Source organism: Talpa occidentalis, unplaced genomic scaffold, assembly GCF_014898055.3.
Source record: "Talpa occidentalis isolate TD23 unplaced genomic scaffold, MPIMG_talOcc4v2.1 talOcc4.12, whole genome shotgun sequence".
Lineage (NCBI taxonomy): Eukaryota > Metazoa > Chordata > Mammalia > Eulipotyphla > Talpidae > Talpa > Talpa occidentalis.
The window spans coordinates 5,535,007-5,556,151 of record NW_023601212.1 but is presented as its reverse complement, the minus strand read 5'-3'; the positions used below and the strand labels follow the sequence as shown (position 1 = coordinate 5,556,151).

Genomic DNA, 21,145 nt, shown 5'->3' with positions numbered 1-21,145 from the left:
TTTCTTCTGTTGTCGATTATGCCAACTTGGTTAAAATGATGTCTGCCAAGTGTTGCACTTGTCAGTAAGTGCTCTATGTGAAAATACTTTGAAACTAATTAAATATCCTTTTCTTCAATAAACTTTCGCCCACCTGATTTAATGTCCATTGATGAATCTAGGCTTGGTTAATTTTTATTGCTGTTGTTGGCTTAAACAGAGAGTTTTATTTTTATAAGAATTCTGGAAGGGGATAGCTGCCGCCATTGGCTTGGTCAAATAATCATAACGTTAATGACTCTGAGATTCTCTTGGTCATTTTCTCATGGTGGCAAAATGGGTGCTGTGACTCCAGGCATCACACTCTCAGTCAAGGCAAGAAGATTAGAAGGGGAGAGGGGCATTAGCCATGCCTGTTTGTTTTTTCTTTTAATCAGGTAACAGTTGCCAGATTATGATTTTTCTAATTCTGTCTTTGAGCACTTCTCTATTACTGGCTCAACTGGCTTACATATTTATTTACTGCCTCAGTAAGGTATTCCATGGAACATTTTCTTGAATTTTTACCTGCCTGAGTTATGGAATCAACCATTTTCTGAAGAACCTTAATTTATTTGAGTGGAGAATTATATTTAAAGATGAAGATCTGGGTGTCAGTGTGTTCATTGCTACCACAGTATCATTAATTCTTGGTTCTCACATCATAACATGTGTAACTCTCACTACATCCAAGCTTCTGTCTATCATCCGTTTCTATCTGTGTATCTTTAAAACCAGGTGCATAGCATTACCTCTAATTCTAATCTAGTATGAAGATTTATTGCAGCCTCTGTATGGGTTTGTAACTTCCTTTCCTTTGAGAAATCTGGCTCCATGGTCTTCAATGTATTTACTCATTTTTGCACCAACCCCTCCCCATGTGTAACCAAACTCTGAGATAAGCTGGTGAAGACTCAGCTCTGGATGCACTGCCTCCTGCTCCATCCCACCCCCATTGGACACACCAGTTGAAAGCTTGCTCCCAGCAAAGAAGCTAAATCCATGAATTTTAACTAGAAAAACTAATCTTAGTCACTTTTGAAGGCAACTTAAGGTCAATTCAAAGTCTTGAAAATTGTGAAATCTGAAAATTGACAAGCAAAGAAAGAATTAGTGTTTATGCTCACTTATACAATCTGTACCTCAGGGTAACCACACAGACAAGGTCTTCTCTTCGTAACAGTATTCCGGGATTAAATGGAATTTAAACATCACCATTTAATAGGCCTTGATGACTTTTGAAACTAGATGATGCTTTGCAGCAGCTAATATCACAAATGAGAAACACACTGACATTATCTGTCTCCTAGTCTATGCACATAACTTACAAAGTGTTCAATACTAAATTTGATGGAGCTTCTAGATCTATTAATTTACAGGAAATGCGAGGGACAAAATAATGACATCATTGGTCTATAGAGAGAGAAGTTATTCGTGGCTACTAGAGGGAGGCTGTAGGAGGCAGAAACAGGAAATGATTGTTTAATGGGTACTGCGTTTCTCTTTGAAGTGGTGACAAAGTTCTGGATTAGGTATGAAAATTGCGTAACATCATGAATACACTAAAAATCACTGGACATTTTAAGCTGTTACATTGGTCAATTTTATATGCATGTCATCTCAATCTTTTTTTTTTTGTCTGCTTTATTGTAATTTTTCTTTTTATTTATTTATACAAGAACTGGGGTACAGGTCAGAGGCACTGGAGGGTGAAAGAATTCACCAGAGACAGAGTGGGGAGCAGAACAGACAGAGGACCGAAGACACTGCTGAGGGAAGCAGCGCAGAGGCAGGAGTGGTCTGCCACACCACGTGGGAATCTCCCTGGCCGGCCGGGAATTGAACCCGCGGACAGCTTCACAGTGCTGCGCTCAACCCACTGCGCCACTGGGAAGGCCCATATCTCAATCTTTTAAAAAGCAAAATCCAGACTGAGACATCCCAGTGCAAATGATCCTTATTAAAAAAAAAAAAAAAAGGCAAGAGAAAGGAGCAGCTCTGGTTCAGGCTGGAGAGACATCAACCAATTAGAACAAGTGAACTATGGTACTGAGTCAAATCATTAAAAAATTACTATAGGGAGCTGCGAAGTGGCTTGTTATTTGACAATTCTGAAGAGTAAGTGTTCCTCTTTTTAGGTGTGATAATAGTAGTGAGGTTATGTTACCAAAAGAAGTCTGATTTCAAGATAGCTACTGAAAAATTTAAAGCTGGAGTACATTTGGGACAAGTGGGCAGTGATTAGGGAATGCAGATGAATCTAGATTAAAGTAGATGATGGGCAGATTATTCTCTTTGTCTGTGTGTGTTTTTTTATAATAAAACCGAAAATTTAATTTTGGTAACTTCTTTAGTCTTCCTTCATTTAGATGGGGTTTTCTGGCTCAAGTCAGGCACTCAATACTCCAAGAGATGCCCCAGGTTAATAGTTACAAATACAGGGGCCTCCCCGGTGGCGCAGCGGTTGAGCGCTGGGTTGTGAAGCTGCCCGCAGCCTCGGCGGCGCCGGTTCGATCCCCGGCTGCTCCCCGGCCACCGGAGGAGGGTCCCACATGGCGCGCAGACCCCTCCTGCCGCCCGCTGCTCCCCTCAGCAGTGTTCTTTGTCAGTCTGCCTCCTCTGCTCCCTGCTCTGGCTCTGGTGAATTCTCTCACCCTCCCGCACTTCTGACTGTACCCAGTGCATGTATAAACAAAACAAATAAATAAATAAATAAATAACATGCCTCTAAAAAAAAAAAAAAAATAGTTACAAATACAGCTCTGGGTTGAAACTGCTTGCTTTTAATTGTGGGACAGTTATTTCTGTCTCTCATCCATAAAACGGGACTAGTAAACTATGCCTGTCCTCCAGGGCTGTGAATACTAAAAGACATGTTAGAGACTTGTTTTTTTGTGGACCTATGTTGTCCTCTTCATGTCAGAATTTATTCAGGTTAACAGGGCTTCTCAATAAATTAATCAAAGAATTACTGTCTGATCCAGCAATCCCACTTCTGGGTATATATCCAAGATTTAAAAGTAGGATTTTGAAGAAGTATTTACAAATCCAGTTCCATAGCAACGTGATTCACAGTAGGCAAGAGGTAGAAGCAACCCAAGTATAGCAGGATGAATAAACAAGTGCAATGGTCGTGCGATGGAATATTATTTGGCCTTAAAAAAGGAAATTCTGATACACGCTACATGAAGCTTGGAAACATCTTGCTCTGTGAAATAAACCAGCCACAAAAGGACGCATATATACGATTCCTTTGATCTGAGGGGCTTAAGAGCCAAATTTATAAAAATTAGAATGGTGGATGCCACGGGCTTGGGGTGGGAGGGATGAGGAGTCAGTGTTTAATGGGGACAGACTTTCGTAAGATGGAGTGTTCTGGAGATGGATGGCGGGGATGGCTGTACAGCACGAAGGGACTCAACGCCATGGAACTGTGTACTTAAAAATGGTTAAAATGGTGAATTATGTGTACTTTCTCCTTAAAAAAAAGACCCAAGAACAGGGCCTGGCATAGAGCGAGCAAGCTTGCCTCGCTGCTTCACCTGGCTCTCCTGAAGCCCTAGCCTGGCCAACCCCTGGGGAGTCAGTGCCCTCGCGGTGTGTGTGCACAGGCCAGGAGCTCCAAGTCCCCCAGACTCCAGCCAGACTGGGGCAGTCACCCTGCTCACTCTACTCCCATCTGAACAGCCCCCCGAGAAATGAGTCTGGGTTTGCGCATTCCTCCGGGCAGGGTGCCGAGCCTGGGGTCAGCAGGATGGACCTCCCTCTTGGTGGCTCTCCTAGATGGCAAGGGCACAAGTGGCCTCTTCAGCCAGGGGCTAGAGCTTCTAGAAGAGCTGCCAACACTCTGGTGAGAGGATACACACTGGTCAAGTGGTCAGTGCAGGGGTTGGGGAGGCCAGCAAAGGTCTGGGCTAGGGGATGACACTCCCTCCTCCACAGTGGGATGTTGCTTTGGGGCCGGCCCTGCCACATGCACAAGGGGAGAAGCTGGATGCTGGGGAGTGGCAGAGGAACCCCAGGCCACCTACCTCCTCCTCACTAGTGTCCCCCCAGCGGTCGGTCCCTCCTCAAAGATCAGTCTGGAATGGAGACAACTGAGTGAGGCCAGCATTGCCAACATCACCTGGGTATGCCCATTCCTAACCCTGAGACTTGGAAGGGGAGCAGTGGCACAGGTCACCCCCTCCAACGGGGTACCCTCCAGTCCCAAGGCTAGTAGGTGGTTGCCAGGCCAGGGAATATAACATACACTGCCAGTCTTCCCCACCTCCTTGCCCCAGGGGGAGCTTGGAGAGGGCCCATGCCACCTGGACCCCCCTGGTCAGCTCAGGGGCTCTCCACATCGTCCTGGGCAGGGCTAGGGCTGACAGTCACCCTGGGCCCTGGCCTGGTCTTTCAGCTCTTGGAAGGCTGAGCTGGGCAGAGGCCTGCAGCAGGGCACAAGCGGCAGGGTCCTAGGCTCAGAGTGGCCACCTGGCGGAGAGAAAGAAGACAAAAGGCGCAGCGGCAGGTTTCTGTACAGGAAGTCGGATTATACATTTTAGTAACGGGCGAGAGAAATGAGGCAGGGGCAACAGTGCAGGGGCCACAGGGAGAATAAGAGATCGAGAGCTAGGGTTTGGCGTAAATCTTACAAAGTGTATAAAGAATCTGTGTTTCTCTACAATAACAAAAAAACAAAGGCTACAAGAGCAGTTATATATACAAAACACGGAGATATTGCTTCACTTGCAAACGGGTTCCTGACCAGACAGGGAGACAAGACAGAGAGGAGGGCACAGGGAGAGTGGAGAGCGCGCCACGTGCAGAGGAGGGGAGGTGGGGAGAGGGTCTCTCCCAGCTGAAATCTACAGGCAGGAGCAGTCGAAGGCGTGCCGCTGCTGGCTGCGCGCGGGGGAATAGGGGTGCCGAGGCTCAGAGTGTCCACCTGCCCGGCCCCCTGGTGCCTTGCTCTTCGGGCTTCAGCCTGGAGGAGGGTTCTGGGTGGGGGCTGGGGGCCAGCTGGGCCAACTGGCCAGAGAGGGAGAGAGGCAATCACTCCCTGGAGTCTGCCGTGGGAAGCTGGAGGAGCCTGCTCGGTGTGCCCGACTCCTTGCTTCTGGTCGGCCCTGTCCATCCTGCCACCCTCCCTGCCCTGCTGATATGCCCACTGGGACCCAAGAAGAGCAGGTGCAGCAGCCAGGCCTTCTAGCTCTCCTTGGGCGAGACTGGAAGTGCCACTCGACTCCTGTTCTTCTGGGACCCCGGCCTGGCTGCGCAGAGTTCAATGGCGGGCGGGAGCCAGTCAGAGGGACAGAGAGGGGGGGCAGGGAGGACAGTGCGGTGAGGGGCGGGCTGCGGACAGGGGCTTGTGCGCACACTCGGCTGTGTGCGGCAGTCACAGGTTCTGGCAGCACTGCAGCTTGTTGGGCTTCTGTCCGTCGGTGGTGGGCGGCACGCTGATGTCCACCACGTTGTTGCCGGGCGATTCGTCATGGGCTGCACGGTCTGCGATCTGCTTCTGTGACACGATGCGGTAGATCTCTGCCAGAGGGGGGTGTGGGGTGAGTGCACAGCGTGCCCCTGCCTTCGGAGGCCTCGGCCTTTCAGGCTCTACCTGAACATCACCATGTCACCACTTCTGCAAGTGCCCGCCATGCCAGAGCCCCTGGCAAAGGCCCCACCGTGCCCTGCAACCCCCCATCATGCTGGGGAAGCCCTGGCAGGGGCTGAGCTCCTGGAGCTTCCCGTCCACTAGCTCAACGCTGGCTGTGAACTCAGCAAGGGCAGGCCCCGCTCTGGCGACGTGCCCTCTGTTTCAGTTCTCCTAGCTCCACAATCAGAAACTCTCCTCCTTCAGGAGCAAACTCCAGAAGGTCTAGCAGCTCTGGGCCCGAGACCTGCCTTCCCCCTGATGCAGACTGTTCTGGGGTGGGGGGGGGGGGCGGGGGCCGGCATCACAGCAGGGTCCACTTACAGGAGCTGGGGGCCGAATGCCAGCAGGGGCAGGATCTAGCCCGACCCCATGATCACGCTACATCTGTCCCTGTTCCTAAACCCCCCTCAGCAGGCCTGCCGGGGTTACCATGGCCCCAGAGAGGCCCTATAACCACCTGTAAGGATGTTCTTGAAAGCTTCCTCTACATTGGTGGAATCCAAGGCTGAGGTCTCAATGAAGGACAAGTTGTTCTTCTCTGGAACAGAAAGACATTGCCAGGTAAGCAGGAGGGTTTCCCTGTACCCTCTCAGAGAACCTGCCTGTCTGCCTGCTCACCGGGCTGGAGTCAAAGGGGTGGGACCGGGATGCCCACTCCTCAAGGGGCCAGAGTTGGTGCTGTGACCTTGGTACAGTCACAAAAGATGAGAGGGAATTGGGGGGTGGGGCTACCTGTCCTCCAGATGCTTCTCTGACGCCTCAGTTGGTCCACTCTCAGGAATGCGGGCCCTGGGGTCACAGCCTGGGTCTGGCAATCCCCTGCCCGCTTCCTCCAGCCCAGTACTGCTCACCTGCAAAGGCTCGGGCCTCGTCGGTGGGCACAGCCCGCAGGTGGCGCAGGTCGCTCTTGTTGCCCACCAGCATGATGACGATGTTGCTGTCAGCGTGGTCCCGCAGCTCCTTCAGCCAGCGTTCCACGTTCTCATACGTCAGGTGCTTGGCGATGTCATATACCAGCAGTGCGCCCACAGCGCCGCGGTAGTACCTGTGGACACAGGCGGGCAAGAGCCACATCAGCACGCACGGGGCCTTCTGGGTTCTGTGGCAGAGCCGCTCCCCAATCCATTCCCAGGCCCATCCTGGTGCTGAGGGAGCAGGGTGTGTCCTGATGTCTGGACGCTGCTCCCCAGGTTGAGCTTAGCTCTACAGGGGGCTAAAAAAGGAGGGGAACTGAGGGGACAGCGGGGCTGGGAGCAGGCAGTGTGGAGTGACCCACGTCAGGCCTGGGGTGACAGTCCTTGCCGTGAAACCAGCACTCACGGGGACCAAAGTGCCTCAGGGAGGACTCGGGGCTCAAAGGGGCCATGGTACATGCCCACACTGGTCACAGCGTGGCCAACAGCACCTGAGGGTCACACACTAGCAGCTCACTCCAGGCTCCCTGCAGAGGTGCCCAAGAGAACAGCTGTGCTCCCACCCTGGGAGTGCGCGCCCACTTCCCCTGCTGAGCTCCTACTTATCCTCTGGACCCACCAGCCTCACGCCCCCAGCCCCCGCGGCCCACTCACGCAGAGGTGATGGCGCGGTAGCGCTCCTGGCCTGCGGTGTCCCAGATCTGTGCTTTGATGGTCTTGCCGTCCACCTGGATGCTGCGGGTGGCGAACTCCACGCCAATGGTGCTCTTGCTCTCCAGGTTGAACTCGTTGCGGGTGAAGCGGGACAGCAGGTTGCTCTTCCCCACGCCCGAGTCCCCGATGAGCACCACTTTGGGGGCAGGAAGGGGTATCGGTGAGGATCCATAGGCCAGAGTGGGGCAGAACCCCGAAGCAAGACCCCACGTCTGCCCATGGAATCTTCCAGCCGCCTCTCAAGCACTGTGCAAACGTGAGTACCGCAGGCAGGTGGCGTGAAGCTGCCTGAGGCCCCACGCTGCCGTGGAGGAGGATGGAAAGAACCGCTGTGCTGCACCACCGTCCCGCCGGCCTCTGGGCCTTCAGAGCAGGGCTTTGCAGCTGGGGCACGGGGCACAGGACCCAGCAGGCCGGTCCCCTGTTCACCTGGTTCTCAGGCATTGGGCAACCTTGGGCAGGTCACTTCACCTTGCTGGGCTGCCTGTTCCACGTGAGTGAATTAGACATTAAGGAGGAGCCGCATCCGGGGCAGATGAGGGCCCAGCCAGCACTCAGCGCACCTTAGCATGGGTTCCCGTTTCTACTGCTCCACCCTCTTACTCACAAGGGTCTATCTCCAGTGCTCACCCCCTGCCCCCCAGCTGCTCCCGGGAACGCTGTCGTAAGCAAACCCGCTTCAGTCTGCCACCTAGTGAAGAACAGGAATGTGAGGCCTCCCTGGCGGCGCAGGCAGTTGAGCGCCGCACTGTGAAGCTGTCCGCGGCCTCTGCAGTGCAGGTTCGATCCCTGTTGGCTGGCGAGAATCCCACACGGCGAAGCAGACCTCTCCTGTCTCACTCGCTGCTCCCCTCAGCAGTGTATTTCATCAGTCTGCCTGTTCTGTTCCCCGCTCTGTCTCTGGTGAGTCCTCTCACCCTCCCATGCATCTGGCCTGCACCCCAGCTCTTGTAGAAATAAATAAATCTTTAAAAAAAAAAAAAAAAGAACAGGAATGTGCTCTCTGGATGAGAGCAGGAAGGGACTACGCCTGCCACCGCTCCCCCATCGCCCGCACCCCCAGGGCCGGATCAAGACAAGGGCCTCCCCAGAGGAGAGCAGGTGGGTCCTTCCCTTTATCCAGTTTCCTGCCCCGCCCCCCTCACTGGAGCCCTGGCTCTAGGGGCCCAGACTCTGGGGTAAGAGGATGTGAGATGGTTCAGGAGGGGCCTGGGCTCAGGCAGGCTGTCCCCAGACCCAGGACACATGGAGACATGTCTGTGTATGTGCACGTGGGTGTGTACATGTGGGTGTGCGCGCGGCACAGATGAAATAACACACAGCCACCTGACCAGACGCCTCAGCAGGACACCACATGCGCCAGCAGTAGGCGTGCCCCGGCTCCTGGCGCCTGAGTGGGCCTGCCTGGAGCCTGCAGCCCTGGTCACCCATGGCCCCGATGAAGTTTCTCCTTGTGAAGAGGGAAGGCAGGGAGGGGGTGGGTGCGCACCACCCTTCCTGCCACTTCTTACCACCTGTGCTGCTCCGGGCCCAGCCCAGGCTGCAGCCATCTCTCCCTGGGTGGCTGTGCCAGCTTCCTCCCTGGTGTCCCTGAGTTACCCTCCTCCCCGTCCAACAGGCTGTTCCCCTCCTGGCAGCCAGAGGGCACCTGTGAGCACCTGAGTCAGGTCCTACCCCTCCTCTGCTCCCCAACTCTGCCCCCCTCCTCCCGGGCTCCCACATCCCTCAGGAAAAAGCCAAGTCCTCCCTGAGGCCGGTAAGGCCCAGCTCAACCTGCCCTGTCACCTCCCTTGCCTCGCCTTCTCCCCCTCTCCTCTTGGCAGGCCGCCTCCGTGGGACTTGAAGTTGCAGGGACATGCGCAGGCTCACTCTCATCTCCTGCCTGTGCTTCCTCCAGGGGCACTTGATCAAGGTCTGCCCTGTTACCCCCTTAAGCCCCACTCCCTCAACGCTTCCCACCCCCTCCCTGCCTTCCCTCTAGAGTGCTCACCAACCTTTCACACTCACCACCCTTCGCTTATTTGTTTTCTGCCAGGCTGCCTTGAGGGTGGCATCTCAGACAATGCTGTTCCCTGCCCTGGCATGTCCCTGGCACAAAACACCCATCAAGATCAAGACCTGTTGGGCCTACCCAGTGGCGCAGCGGGTTGAGCACAGCGCTGTGAAGTTGTCCGCAGCCTTTGCAGCGTGGGTTCGATTCCCGGCTGGCCAGGGAGAGTCCCACATGGTGCAGCAGACCTCTCCTGTCTCCCCACTGCTCCCCCAGCAGTGTATTTCAGTCAATCTGCCTGTTCTGTTCCCCGCTCTTGTCTCTGGTGAATCCTCTCACCCTCCTGCGCCTCTGGCCTGTACCCCAGCTCTTGTATAAATAAATAAAATCTGTTGACAAACAAAGCCAAAGCAACTGGCAAGGCCACCCAGGCCCAGCTGTCCCCACACCAGCAGCAGGTGAGGAGGGCGTCGACAAGCAGCCCCCACCTCCCAGCACCGCCTCTGGCCTGGCTGTTTTAGAACCAAGAGTGATAAGAAGATCTGGTAAGCGTGTGCTGGGAACCCTTGAACACACATGACTTCACAAGGCCTGACTCTACCCATGTTACAGATGAGGAAACTGAGGCCCAGACAAGAGAAACGTGAGCCCAAGGCACCAGGTGAGTGGGACAGAGCAGAAGAGGGCTCTGAGGCCTGGCGCGTCTGCAGGCTGGCTCCCACCTCCCGACCACGCTCACCAAGCAGTGACTCCCTGGGCCGCCTGGCTGGGAGGTGGCTCTGGCAGACTTGAGCTGGGTCCCACGCTGAGCCCAGGGGTCTTGGTTCAGCCTCCTCCTCTCCCACTACCTGGGACATCCTAACCCCTAGGGAGGCTGGCGAACTCCTGTTCACCCTTCAAACTTCAGTTCAGGCCTCTCCTCTCCCTCTAGACGACCACTGGCCTGGCCCCCAGGTTCATGATAACAGGCCGAGTGTCCTCTCGTGCCTAACCTAAGACTGCCAAGGTAACTTTGGAGCAAGGTGCAGAGAGGAAGACGGACATGGGCCTGCAGCCCAGGGCAAAGGGCTTCCAGCCGTGTCGGCAGGGCCACTAGTCAGCTCCTGGGCCACGGGGACTGACTGTGGGGCCCACAACCACAGCACCCCTTTCCACGGCAGCCCCAGGCTGGAGCAATTTGCTTACAGTTCGCACAAGCTCAGGAACCGAAGAGGAAATAAAGAGGATGCCCTTCCGGCCCTGCCCTGTTCCTGCTACCCCTTTCTTTCCTTCCCAGCCTCGTCTCAGCTGCAAGGCTCAGGGGCCCTGAGCCCCACTGGTTCCAGGCTCTGCCCTGGCCTAGCTAACACTCTCCTCAGCCCTCTGCTGGGCCCAGCCATGAAGTCTCTGCTGAGTAAGTTCTCAGGATCACCCCAGGGACAAATGCTCACATTACCACCTCCATTGTTCAGCTGGGGACAAAGCCCAGAGTCCCTAGCTCCAAATCCCTAGCCCAAGGTCACCGAGTAGTAACAACAGAGACCAGAGCAGGACGAAGGCCACCAGCCACTGTCCAAATGACTGTCGGGAAGGCCGGGCTGTCCGAGCAGGTTCGGGCACATGGTGCCCGATGCAGAGGTAAGCGGCAGGGTAGCAGCTAGGCTGGCCAGGGCGGGCTGGGAATGAGAACAGCTTTGTGGACGGCACAAGTGACCTGTTGTCTTGGGGAAATAAAGGGCCCTTGAGGACATGGGCCCCAGCATTTCCACAGAAGTTGGTGCCACCACTGCCCGGGAAATGGCTGCCCAGGACATGCTACTTGGCTGGCAGAACAGGCAAGCCTAGTTGGCAAAAACAAAGAGCTGGCACCTCTTGAAAGTCTTGGGTTCTCTGATCTACAGCGTGACTGTGTGGTGGCCCTGGAGTCCTCACTCTGACACTCACATGGACTAAGTGACCGTTCGGGGGGTCTGGCTCCCTTCCCTCAGGAAGCCAGCTCTGGCCAGCCCTGGGGGACCAGCCCTGGGGGACAAGCTTGCTAGACCTATTCCCTAGGGACCAGAGGGCAGAGAAGGGCCCAAAGCCAGGTGAGAAGAGGGACCCCAAGCACAAAGGAGGAAATTGGTGTGATGGGTCCTGGACCAGGCCCGGGGGGCGGAGGGGCCTGTCCAGGCTAGAATGAATGGAAGCTGCCCCAGGAGCAGCCAGCAGAGGGGCCTTACCCTGGGCTGCTGTTCCCTGGGAGCCAGGAACCACTGTCTCCTCACCCCCATTCCCAGACATACTCCTAAATGGGGCAGGGGTAGCACAGGCCGGGGAACAGGGCCCTCCGCCACTGCGCAGTTTCCCACATGAAACAAGTTCTAGAGGGCCAGGCAAATGGCCCTCCATAAGGCCCATGACCCTTGGGGACACAGCTGCAGTCACTGTGGAACCCACAGTCCGGTCATATCAGGGGAAAGGTTGGGTGCCCCCAGGAATCGATGGGCAGGTTGGTAAACAGACATGACTGATAAGATGAAGTGTTAGCAGGATAAATGTAAGACTCTATAATTAGGAGCAGATAAACAGCCTCCCTCCCGGGGGAGGGGAGCGTGTGCAAGGAGGGAAATAAACAGCACTGGGGAAAACACCAGGGGGATCTGCTGGCCTTGGCTATAGAGGCTGGGGGAGCCAAGTGTGACGCCAAAAAAAACAAAGCAGTGGTGGGAAGACTGGGCAGCAGGCCCCAGGGTCCCAAGTGAAAGGTGTGGCCTCTCCGTGCCCAGGGCAGGTCCAGGGGACAGTGACCAGAGCCTGGGGGAGGCTGGGCCCGGGGATTGGGGAAGGGAAGGACCACGTGTGAAGGGGCCCCCACCAGGTGGCAGAACCAGGGTTGGGTGTTGCATGGTGAGAAAAGTTGGCATAGTCGTGCCTTGGTCACCTCTGTGATGCCAGGCTGACCCTCTGCAGGCCACAGGGTCTCCAGCACAGGGTGTGGCGCAGTCAAGATACTGTTACCCATGGTATTTATAGTAAGTAACATGCTTGTGTGTCTGCTGGCTTCCTTCCTTCCTTCCTTCCCAGGTAGGTTTCTGTTTCCTAGTTAAGTGGATTTAAAAACAAGTATTAAAAACAAGGGGCCAGGGGGCCTCCCTGGTGGCGCAGCGGTTGAGCACTGGGCTGAGAAGCTGCCCGCAGCCTTTGCAGCACCGGTTCGATCCCCAGCTGCCGGCGAGGGTCCCACATGGCACACAGACCTCTCCTGCCGCGCTCGCTGCTCCCCTCAGCAGTGTATTTTGTCAGTCTGCCTGTTCTGTTCCCCGCTCTGGCTCTGGTGAATTCTCTCACCCTCCCGCACTTCTGACTGTACCCAGTGCTTGTATAAATAATAATAATATTTAAATATAAATATTATATAATATAAAATATAATATAATATAAAATATTATATTATATAATATAATAATATAAATAAATAAATCTTTTTTAAAAAAATAAGGGGGAGGGAAGACGTCCACAGGTGTGTGAGCTGAGACCTGGGATCACCAAGTTCAAGACATGCTGACCTTGTGGGTTAGACTTTCACTACCAATCAGCTTGAGGTCAGCAGATTACCTGATTAACCCAGAAAAAGGGGTTTGTGGGGGAGGGTAGTGGGGTAACCAATAATCCCCCAATGCCAGTTGCTGCAGAAGCCTGCTCGATGCTTCCAGAAAGCAGACTCTGGAGATGAATCCTAGGAAGCTCACAGCTGCTCCACTGCCCCTGACCCAGTAACTGTACTTCTGGGAATAACTTCAAGGAAATAACCCAAAGGGCAACAATATGACTTGTGTAAACCCTGGAGCTGAGTTATTTATAACATCAAATGGTTGAAAATAACAAACGGGGAATGACCACAGAAACTCGGAGGTGGAGGATGGGGCGGGGGCACATCCCTGCCCTGGCAGCGCTGCCCAGGAACAGCGGGCACCACAGGCTGAGTAAGACAGGCACTGGCGGCAACAGGAATGGAGGCCAGTCCACCTGTCAGCAGCTTCTGAAGCTTCCTCTGCCTTTACGGTGAGACCCCAAGGCCCAGCTGGCACCAAGACCGTGGGCCTGATGCCCATCGACCACACAGCCTCACCTGGCAGCAACATACCAGCCTACATGCAGCTCCCAAAGCCCACAGTGCTGAGCAACAAACCTGGCCTTTGCATGGGCCCTCCCTCTGCCTGGAAGCCTTTCGCCACGAGGATATGCCAGGTAGGGGGTACTCCATAGGTCCCTAGGTCCCTGGTCCCAAGCTGCTGGATGATACATGCCAGGCAAGGACAGCTCCAGATACTGAACACACTCCCAGGGATTGCTGGCTTCCCCAATGAAGGGATGAAGCCAAAGCCTGAAATGGGAGGGAGACCCTCACACAGCTGGCAACAGGGCAAATATGTCCCATGTGGGCTCAGGGGTTAGCTCTCAAGGGCAGCCACTGTCAGCCAAGAGGCCGGCATGGACAGCAAAGAACCTGGACAAAGCCCAGCTTGGCACGGAAGGCACTGTAAGCCATCGAACCCTTAACTGTTTCCAGCTTAAGGGTCAGGATTAGGAGCCTCCCCGGTGGCCCCAGGCATGCAATGGCTGCCTGGCTGCCTAGCCCTTCCCTGATGCTGTTCCTCCAGCAGGCTGCAGAGGCCCAGGCCCGCCAGGGCACGTGTAGGGAAGGTGGTCTGACAAGCAAGCCCTGGCCTCCAGCTCCCCCAGATACACTCCTTAAGCCCCCTGGCCTGGGTGCAAACACGGCTCCAACACTTAGTAACTGTCCCTGCCTCTCTGGGCCTTAGTTTCCAGGTCTATGAAGACACGACGGGTAATACCGACCCAACAAGGACTGGCGAGGCCGCAGCGAGCTCGCGCGTGCGGTGCTCAGGAACGCGCCGATATCCCAACAATGCTACTAGTAACCCCCAGCCTGAGCCCAGCATACTCAGTGCCCCGCCCCCAGGTGCCCCTCCCCTGCCCCAACTTCTGCTGTGCACGCCAATCCAGGGTCCCCCATTACACGCTTCCCCTCCACTCCCCCAACTTTTGCAGCACACGCCGATCCCGGGTTCCCCCCGCCCCCCACGACCCCTGCACGACTCCGCCCCAGACGCGCGGCCACCAATCAGCCATGGCCCCGCCCACCTCATAAAGCACCGTCCCCATTCGCCCAGCCCACACCTCGGCCACGCCCACCAGGTCCTAGCCCCGCCCCTAACGGCCTCGCCCCCACACCAACGGAGCGTTCCACGCAATCCGGCCCGCCAAATACAAGGGGCCCCGCCCCCCGAGGCCCCGCCCCTAACGGCCTCTCCCACCGCTCAGGCCCCGCCTTCCCTCGGCCCCCGCCCCGCCCCGACTCGTCCCGGGCCTCTAGCTCCGTCCGGGCCGCCCGCGCCTCACGGCCGCACGCTCCCGCCTGGGGCCGACGGAGCCCGGCCTGCCCCAGCCTTCCCGGCCGCCTGGCGCTCCGGGGCCCAAGCCCGGGCTCCCGCTGGGCCCAGCGGCCGGGCCGGGGCCTCGGCCACACTGCGGGGCGCCTCGTAGCTGCGCCCCCGCCCGCCCACGCCCACGGGCCTCACCTTTGAATAGGTAGTCGTACTCGTCGTCCCGGGTCCCCATTGTCCTGGCGCTTCCGGCGGGATCGGCGACTCCGCAGCCCCACCACAAACACCCGACGGGGGCGGAGCCGGCGCCGCGCAGAGCGGCGGCCAGAGGACCAATCAACGGCGGGTGGCGTAGAGACCGGCACTCAGAGGAGCCAATCAAAGGCGGAAGCTGAGGCCCCGGGGTGGGCGCCTCCTGGGATCCACCCTCCTGGCCCTCGAGCTCCTGGAGAAAGGCGGAAGGAATGCGGACCTTTCTGATGTGACAGACGAGCCAGCCAATCAGAGGCGGACTCAGGAAGACGAAGCGACAGACTGGCGGAATGAAAGGGATTGATGGCGCGAGTAGCCAATGAGAGGCGGGATTCAAACTCTAGCCGACGATCGGAGGACCTGTCCGGGAAGAGACTTAGGACTACGTCCAGGTGATGCTACGCTGTTCAACGTCCTGATGATGTCATAGGTCAACGCGCGCTGCTTGCCCATCCACCCTTACGTGACTTTTGTGGGGTTGGGGGGCGGCGGGGCGGGTAGAGCGGCCTCCGGCCGGGCCTCTCTACCCAGAGATTACCTGTCTCTCGGTTGTGGCTTCTGACCTTGCCCCGTGACTCCCTCGGGCACCCCTTGGCCTCAGTTTCCCGCCCCGTGTAACAGGAAGGCAGCTCGGCCATGGCTCCTGTAGAGGCTAGCCAGAGCATTCCTCACGTGCATAATAAATCCACCGCCCGCCTTCTGACATTCAGTCTGTGTTTAACAAATATTTGTACATCCCCAGCCAGCATAACGGCCTGGCCGAAGCCCTGGGCCTCCGTCTCTCTCCAACAAAATCTCCCCTGTCTGTTCGCAGCGCTCACCCATTGGACTTATAACTTATTGTGTTTCTTTCTTGACCTCTTCGTCTGTGTAGCTTCTGTCCCCCATCAACAGACCATCTGTCCCAAGAGAACAGGGACCATGTCTTATCACAGTCACTGCGGTGCTCCCAGTGCTCAATAAATATTTGATGAGTAATGTAAGCTTAGAGCTCATGTGCTAGTTATGATAATTATTATCGCCTCCTGGACCTCATCCCTGGGATAGCCATCAGGCATCCCAGACACAGATTTCGCCTCTTCCCCACATCCACTCTTTCGCTGTCTCCACCCCCTACCCCATAATCAACGTGCAGATCTTGACTCTTGTCCTTTACTCCCTTGCCCTCTTTGAGTGTTCTCATCCTGTCCCTCCTCCCTTTCAAGTTGCTGCCACTTCTCACCCCCTCTACTACAGCCATCCCAGTCCTGGTCCCCATCAATACGCCCTGTAGCTGCTGCTCCCAAATTTCCCTTCTCTGCTCTCACTCCCACCCCTCCTCTCAGTCTGTTCTCCCACAGCAAAGGAGTCTTTTAAAACGTAAGTCAGATAATCTCACTCCTGTTTAGACCTTTATCAGTTACTGGACACGTGCGGTGTCCCAGGTGACACTGTAGGTGCTGGGGGGATTCAGCAGGCAGCAAGTGAACAACGACAGACACAAGATAATTTCAGAGTGGGAAGCGTGTAGTGAGGGTGCCATGTGCACAACTGAGGCTAGGTAATGGAGGAGTTACTTAAGGGAACCCGGGAAGGCATCTTGGAAGAGGTGGCATTAGCACTGAGTCTGTGGGAGTCTGAGGAGGTGGTGGGAAGAACATTTTAGACCAACAAAACAGTGAGTGACGGAGAGAGCACAGTGGGTCAGAACAGCTGGGAAGCTGTGAATATATTGTAAAATTTTCTGCCTCCCTCCCTTCCCTGGTCTAGCATGCAAGAGGGCAAAGCCAACTGCATAGATGAAGCCTAAATAGGCTCCCTTCCTGTAGCCTTTGCTGGAATCTGCTACCTGGAGATAAAGCCAGTCTTCTCCCACACACTGATGACGAAGGAGCCAGATGAAGAAGATTTAATAATGGCCACCCAGCCTTTGCATCTTTACAGGGCATTGGAAAGGAACAGATTAAATCCTTCATTTTCTTCCTCCAGCATCAGGGTATCTTTAGGTCTGGACGGATTAGAACTGGAAGCCCTCCTGTGAAGATTACATTCTTAATGTCAGTGACTCACTGTCCTACCTGTATAGACTAAATTCAAACTTGTGTTTATTGGAACAGCTCTCAGAGAAAAATCTGCTGGACTGCTCCCCAGATTCAAATTCTCACCTTGGTTATCTAATAAACTCTTTTTGTCATTGAGCCTTTATTTCCAGTTCACAAAACTATGGTGGTTACAGAGTGGGCTCCTAAAGAGACAGCCTGGGTAAAGGAAATGGCCAGCTGGTAGGATGAGTTGTTCTAGCCCTGTTCAAACAGTTGAACTAGGCCATGGACTGGAGACCCCTGTCCAAGCAATTCAGCCACCACACCGACCATGATGGATAAAAAGCAATAGATCCTGACCAGTGATCAGGTCACAGTTTCCTTGAGGGAGAAAGCTGAGCCCACTGAGCAGTTGAATGTAACCCATCTGTGCATGCCCCACCCAGCCCAGAACAAACTGTGAGGCTGCACCCCCCTCCTGCCCCCTGGACCTCCCCTTGCAAGGTCTCCTAACCCCCTCGGGGGAGCCAGGTCCCACTCTCCTTTCCCAAACCAGCTCCCTCGTGCACAAGTCTCTAATAAAGCCTTGTCTGGTTAAACTGCAACTAGAGCTTGTTGGTGAATTCTTTCCCTAGAGGGCAAAGGACCCACTTTGTTGGGGTGAGGCCTATAACACAAGGAACCAGAGATGAGATTGACAAAAAGGTGAGGCTGGAAGCAAGGCCAGGGAGGATACTCTGGCACTATTGACTAGAAGCCCAGCACACTCCAACTATCACTTCCCACCTCACCCCACCGCCCAGCGTGGTTCATGGTATAATAGTATTGGAGATGAGGCTAACTTATATAGTGTGCTCATTTTGAGCCACACACTGTGCCAAGCGTTTTTGCAAAAAGCTGCGTGAAATCCTCACAGAACAGGAAGGAGGGTGGGGGTGGGTTGGTCGAGCAGCAAACCCACCCCCATTTTGCAGATATACATACTGAGGTCACAAGTCCAATGGCCTGTTCCCAATCACCAGGGAGAGAAAGCTGTTTAAGAGCTCAGGCTCTGGAGTTGGGATGGTTCTGCAGTCATATCCTAGTTCTGGTTGGTTCGCAACCATGGTGGTTATTCTTTATGTTGTGGCCCAGGATTGGAGGGGTGGGAGATGCAGCATTGGGAAGGGGGAGTGATGGCAGGAGAGGGTACCAGGTCCATGAGAATAGCACTCAGCAAAGCTTGAGAGCTGAGGGCATAGCTGGGAGACACCCTAACACTGCGAGCTGAATTCCCATTAGTTCCAGCCTCCATGGGCTCAAGAGATACTCTCCAAGCCTGACTGATACAGGACACCCCCAAAAAGGAGCCTGGAGAGGATCTGACCTTCAATACTAAGGAGGACCTGAGAGAAGCATCTTTCAGAAAGAGTGACAAGGAAACATGTAGAAGGAGTATTTGAAAGATCGATTCCTCTATTAAGAGAGTAGCTGTGACTAGGGCACAAGCAGATGCTATTTTTCCCAACACATGTCCTGGAGACAAGGGGCCACTAGCCATATTGTTACGGAGCAGGGAGAGGGGCACCCCAGGGCCCCCAAACCTGCCCTCTCTAAATAGGTTCTGTCATCCATCGCATCAAGACAAGACATATAAGACCTTTAATGGAAAGGAACTCTAATACAATTAGTGTGCGATACAGAGAAGACAAAGAATGTAGTTTCCAAATCAAGCACCCGAAGTTACCCATCCCCTCATGGATAACTGTCCAGCCAAACAAGGCTGGCCTGAAGCAAGGCCTGAGAGCCTGCCGTAGCCTAAAGCACCTTCCAGCGGGGATCCATAAAAAAGGGTCAGAAACAGCCAGACAAGTCTGGGAAGAAAAGAGCAAAATTAAAATCAAGATCTATGCGACCATCGTTAACCTCCCCATGGTCTCTCTCCCACATCTGTTTCAACCAGTCCAGGACCAAGAAGCAAGTGCAGCTTCTTCACGTGTCTCTCTGCTTCATGGGCCTCCTCCAAGCCTCCTTCTGGCTCCATCCTTCCTCCTCCCTTCCTCAGTCTCCTCTCCAGCTGCTTCTCCTCCGTGCTCAGCTCCACCCTCCCTTGGGAGGGGCAGGGAACCTGGAACCTCCCCTTTTCCTGGGGACCACCCTATTACAGGATGACCTGGGGATAATTTTAGGGGGTGCATTAAATAATGTTGAACCACATACTGAGAAAGTCCTACCTCTTTTCTGCTGCACCTCCCCCTGCAGTGACCCTCAGGGCTAATGGCTGTTGCCATGGTCCCTGAGGTCCGGCGTGGGCAAGGAACCATGCGCGCAGGGGGAGAACAGCAAACTCCCTAAGATGCAGAGAAGCCGAATGCCTGCCAAGAGATAACAACCACCAGAAGCTGCCACAAAGATGATTAAAAGAAATGCTGACCACCTGAAACCTTATCTCGCTTTCTCAAGGCCCATAAACTTTATTCTGCTACAACTGTCTCTCTAAAATCTTTCCTTTTTCTGGTCATTGATTGCTAATTAAAAAGCATACGTAATTTAATAATTAGGCCAATGCAAATGAAACATTACTAAACACTGTGTTATAATAGAATTGTAGTTTAATAATCTTTCTATTATGTGCTTGACTTTAGTACCTTTGATATTAACTGCATTATAATATAAATTCACCCATGACAATTAATTATGAATAAACATGAGTAAGTAGTAGTAGTAGTAGTAATTAGTACAACAAAAATATAAGAAAGAGTTAATAGCCTGTCTACTTAGGAATGTGGCTAGGTCCAGATGTATTTTGGACATAAATCACTGCCCTGTCAATGATAAGCTAAACCTATGAGCAAGCTGATTTCTTTGATGTTCACCGATCCTATGCCTTTAAAAAAAACATATATACTGGCCACTAACAAAAATAAAGCGCACTCAGATTTACACTCTCTCTTTTTTTTTTTTTTTTTAAACAAACTTTATTTTTTTATTTTTATTTATTTTTTTTTATAGAGGCATGTTTTTATTTATTTATTTATTTATTATATTTGTTTGTTTTGTTTATACATGCACTGGGTACAGTCAGAAGCGCGGGAGGGTGAGAGAATTCACCAGAGCCAGAGCGGGGAGCAGAGCAGGCAGAAGGACCGAAGTACACTGCTGAGGGGAGCAGCGGGCGGCAGGAGAGGTCTGCGCGCCATGTGGGACCCTCCTCCGGTGGCCGGGGAGCAGCCGGGGATCGAACTGGCGCCGCAGAGGCCGCGAGCAGCTTCGCAACCCAGCGCTCAACCGCTGCACCACCGGGGAGGCCCCACTCTCTCTTGAAGTGTGTCTGTTTGTCATTTCTTTAACCGAATCCCTGACCACCCTGCGCAGTTGGGCGGCCTCATCGTCTACTGCTGTGCTGGTCCGCGGCACTTTTCAATTCTGAAAATCTTTTATTACCTATCAAGGAGAGATTATCTCCACATCTCTGCCTCTCTCTCTACGCACACACAGTTTATTCTAAAAATTTTTAACATTTAGAAAAATAGAATTTTACAGAGGATGTTCACACTCTACTACCTGTGCTCCACTATTAACATTTTGTCTGAGTCCACGTCCATTTCTCTACACTCACCCATCATCTTTTCTGAAGCATTTGAAGGGAAGATGAGATTTGGTAGCTCAGGTGTACAGCACAGTGATTAGAGTTAACAATGCTATGTTATATTCTTGAAAACCGATAAGAGTGTAGATGTTAAGTAGTCTCGCTACTGAAAAAAATAGTGACTGTGTGACATGTTGGAGGTGTTAGCTAAGTCTAGGGTGGTCATCATTTCACAACATATAAATGTATCAAAAACACAGTTGTACACCCTAAACATAAATAATGTTATGTGTCAATTACAGGTGACTTGAATAATGGGGGCCGGTGAGGGCTTAGGGATGGGACCCTGCTCAGTTGAAAATCCCAATGCACAACCGGGCACTACAATTATTTATTTCATATCATTGCAGCTCACTTAAAGAGCAATAAGCGAGCGGGTGCTACCATGTTAGACAGCACAGCTGTGGGTTCCTCGGAGAACAGGGCACCATCAAAGACAAGGTGGGGGAGCCCCGGTGTGGGATTCTCTGCTACAACTGTGTGCTCAGCACTGTTCCTGCAAGCTCTGCTTTGCCTTTGTCACTCACCAGGAAAACCCAGGATTTGAAACTGAATTTTTTTCCAGCGGGACAAGCAGCATCCGAAGATGACATCATTTCCC

The 21,145-nt window shown here is 53.7% G+C and overlaps 2 protein-coding genes across 9 annotated transcripts in view; both read right to left on the bottom strand.

The window, feature by feature from the left end:
• HNRNPM (heterogeneous nuclear ribonucleoprotein M) overlaps nt 1-21,145 on the bottom strand; it is a 263,350-nt gene that overhangs the window by 55,451 nt on the left and 186,754 nt on the right. The gene's annotated exons all lie outside the window — the stretch shown is intronic.
• On the bottom strand, nt 2,775-14,979 carry RAB11B (RAB11B, member RAS oncogene family). Its single transcript, XM_037504854.2, has 5 exons — nt 14,839-14,979; nt 7,225-7,420; nt 6,508-6,701; nt 6,114-6,194; nt 2,775-5,544 (listed from the first exon to the last, which is right to left on the bottom strand). Exons 1-5 carry the CDS (start codon nt 14,876-14,878, stop codon nt 5,399-5,401), a joined length of 657 nt encoding a protein of 218 aa, XP_037360751.1. The 5' UTR covers nt 14,879-14,979; the 3' UTR covers nt 2,775-5,398.

Bases quoted from the DNA above. Each gene is read 5' to 3' on its own strand.
- RAB11B (XM_037504854.2), bottom strand. From the start codon at position 14,878: ATGGGGACCCGGGACGACGAGTACGACTACCTATTCAAAG. The intron at 7,421-14,838 runs GTGAGGCCCGTG...CTGCCCCCAAAG, and splicing joins GTACGACTACCTATTCAAAG to TGGTGCTCATCGGGGACTCG. The intron at 6,195-6,507 runs GTGAGCAGTACT...TTTCTGTTCCAG, and splicing joins CGAGGCCCGAGCCTTTGCAG to AGAAGAACAACTTGTCCTTC.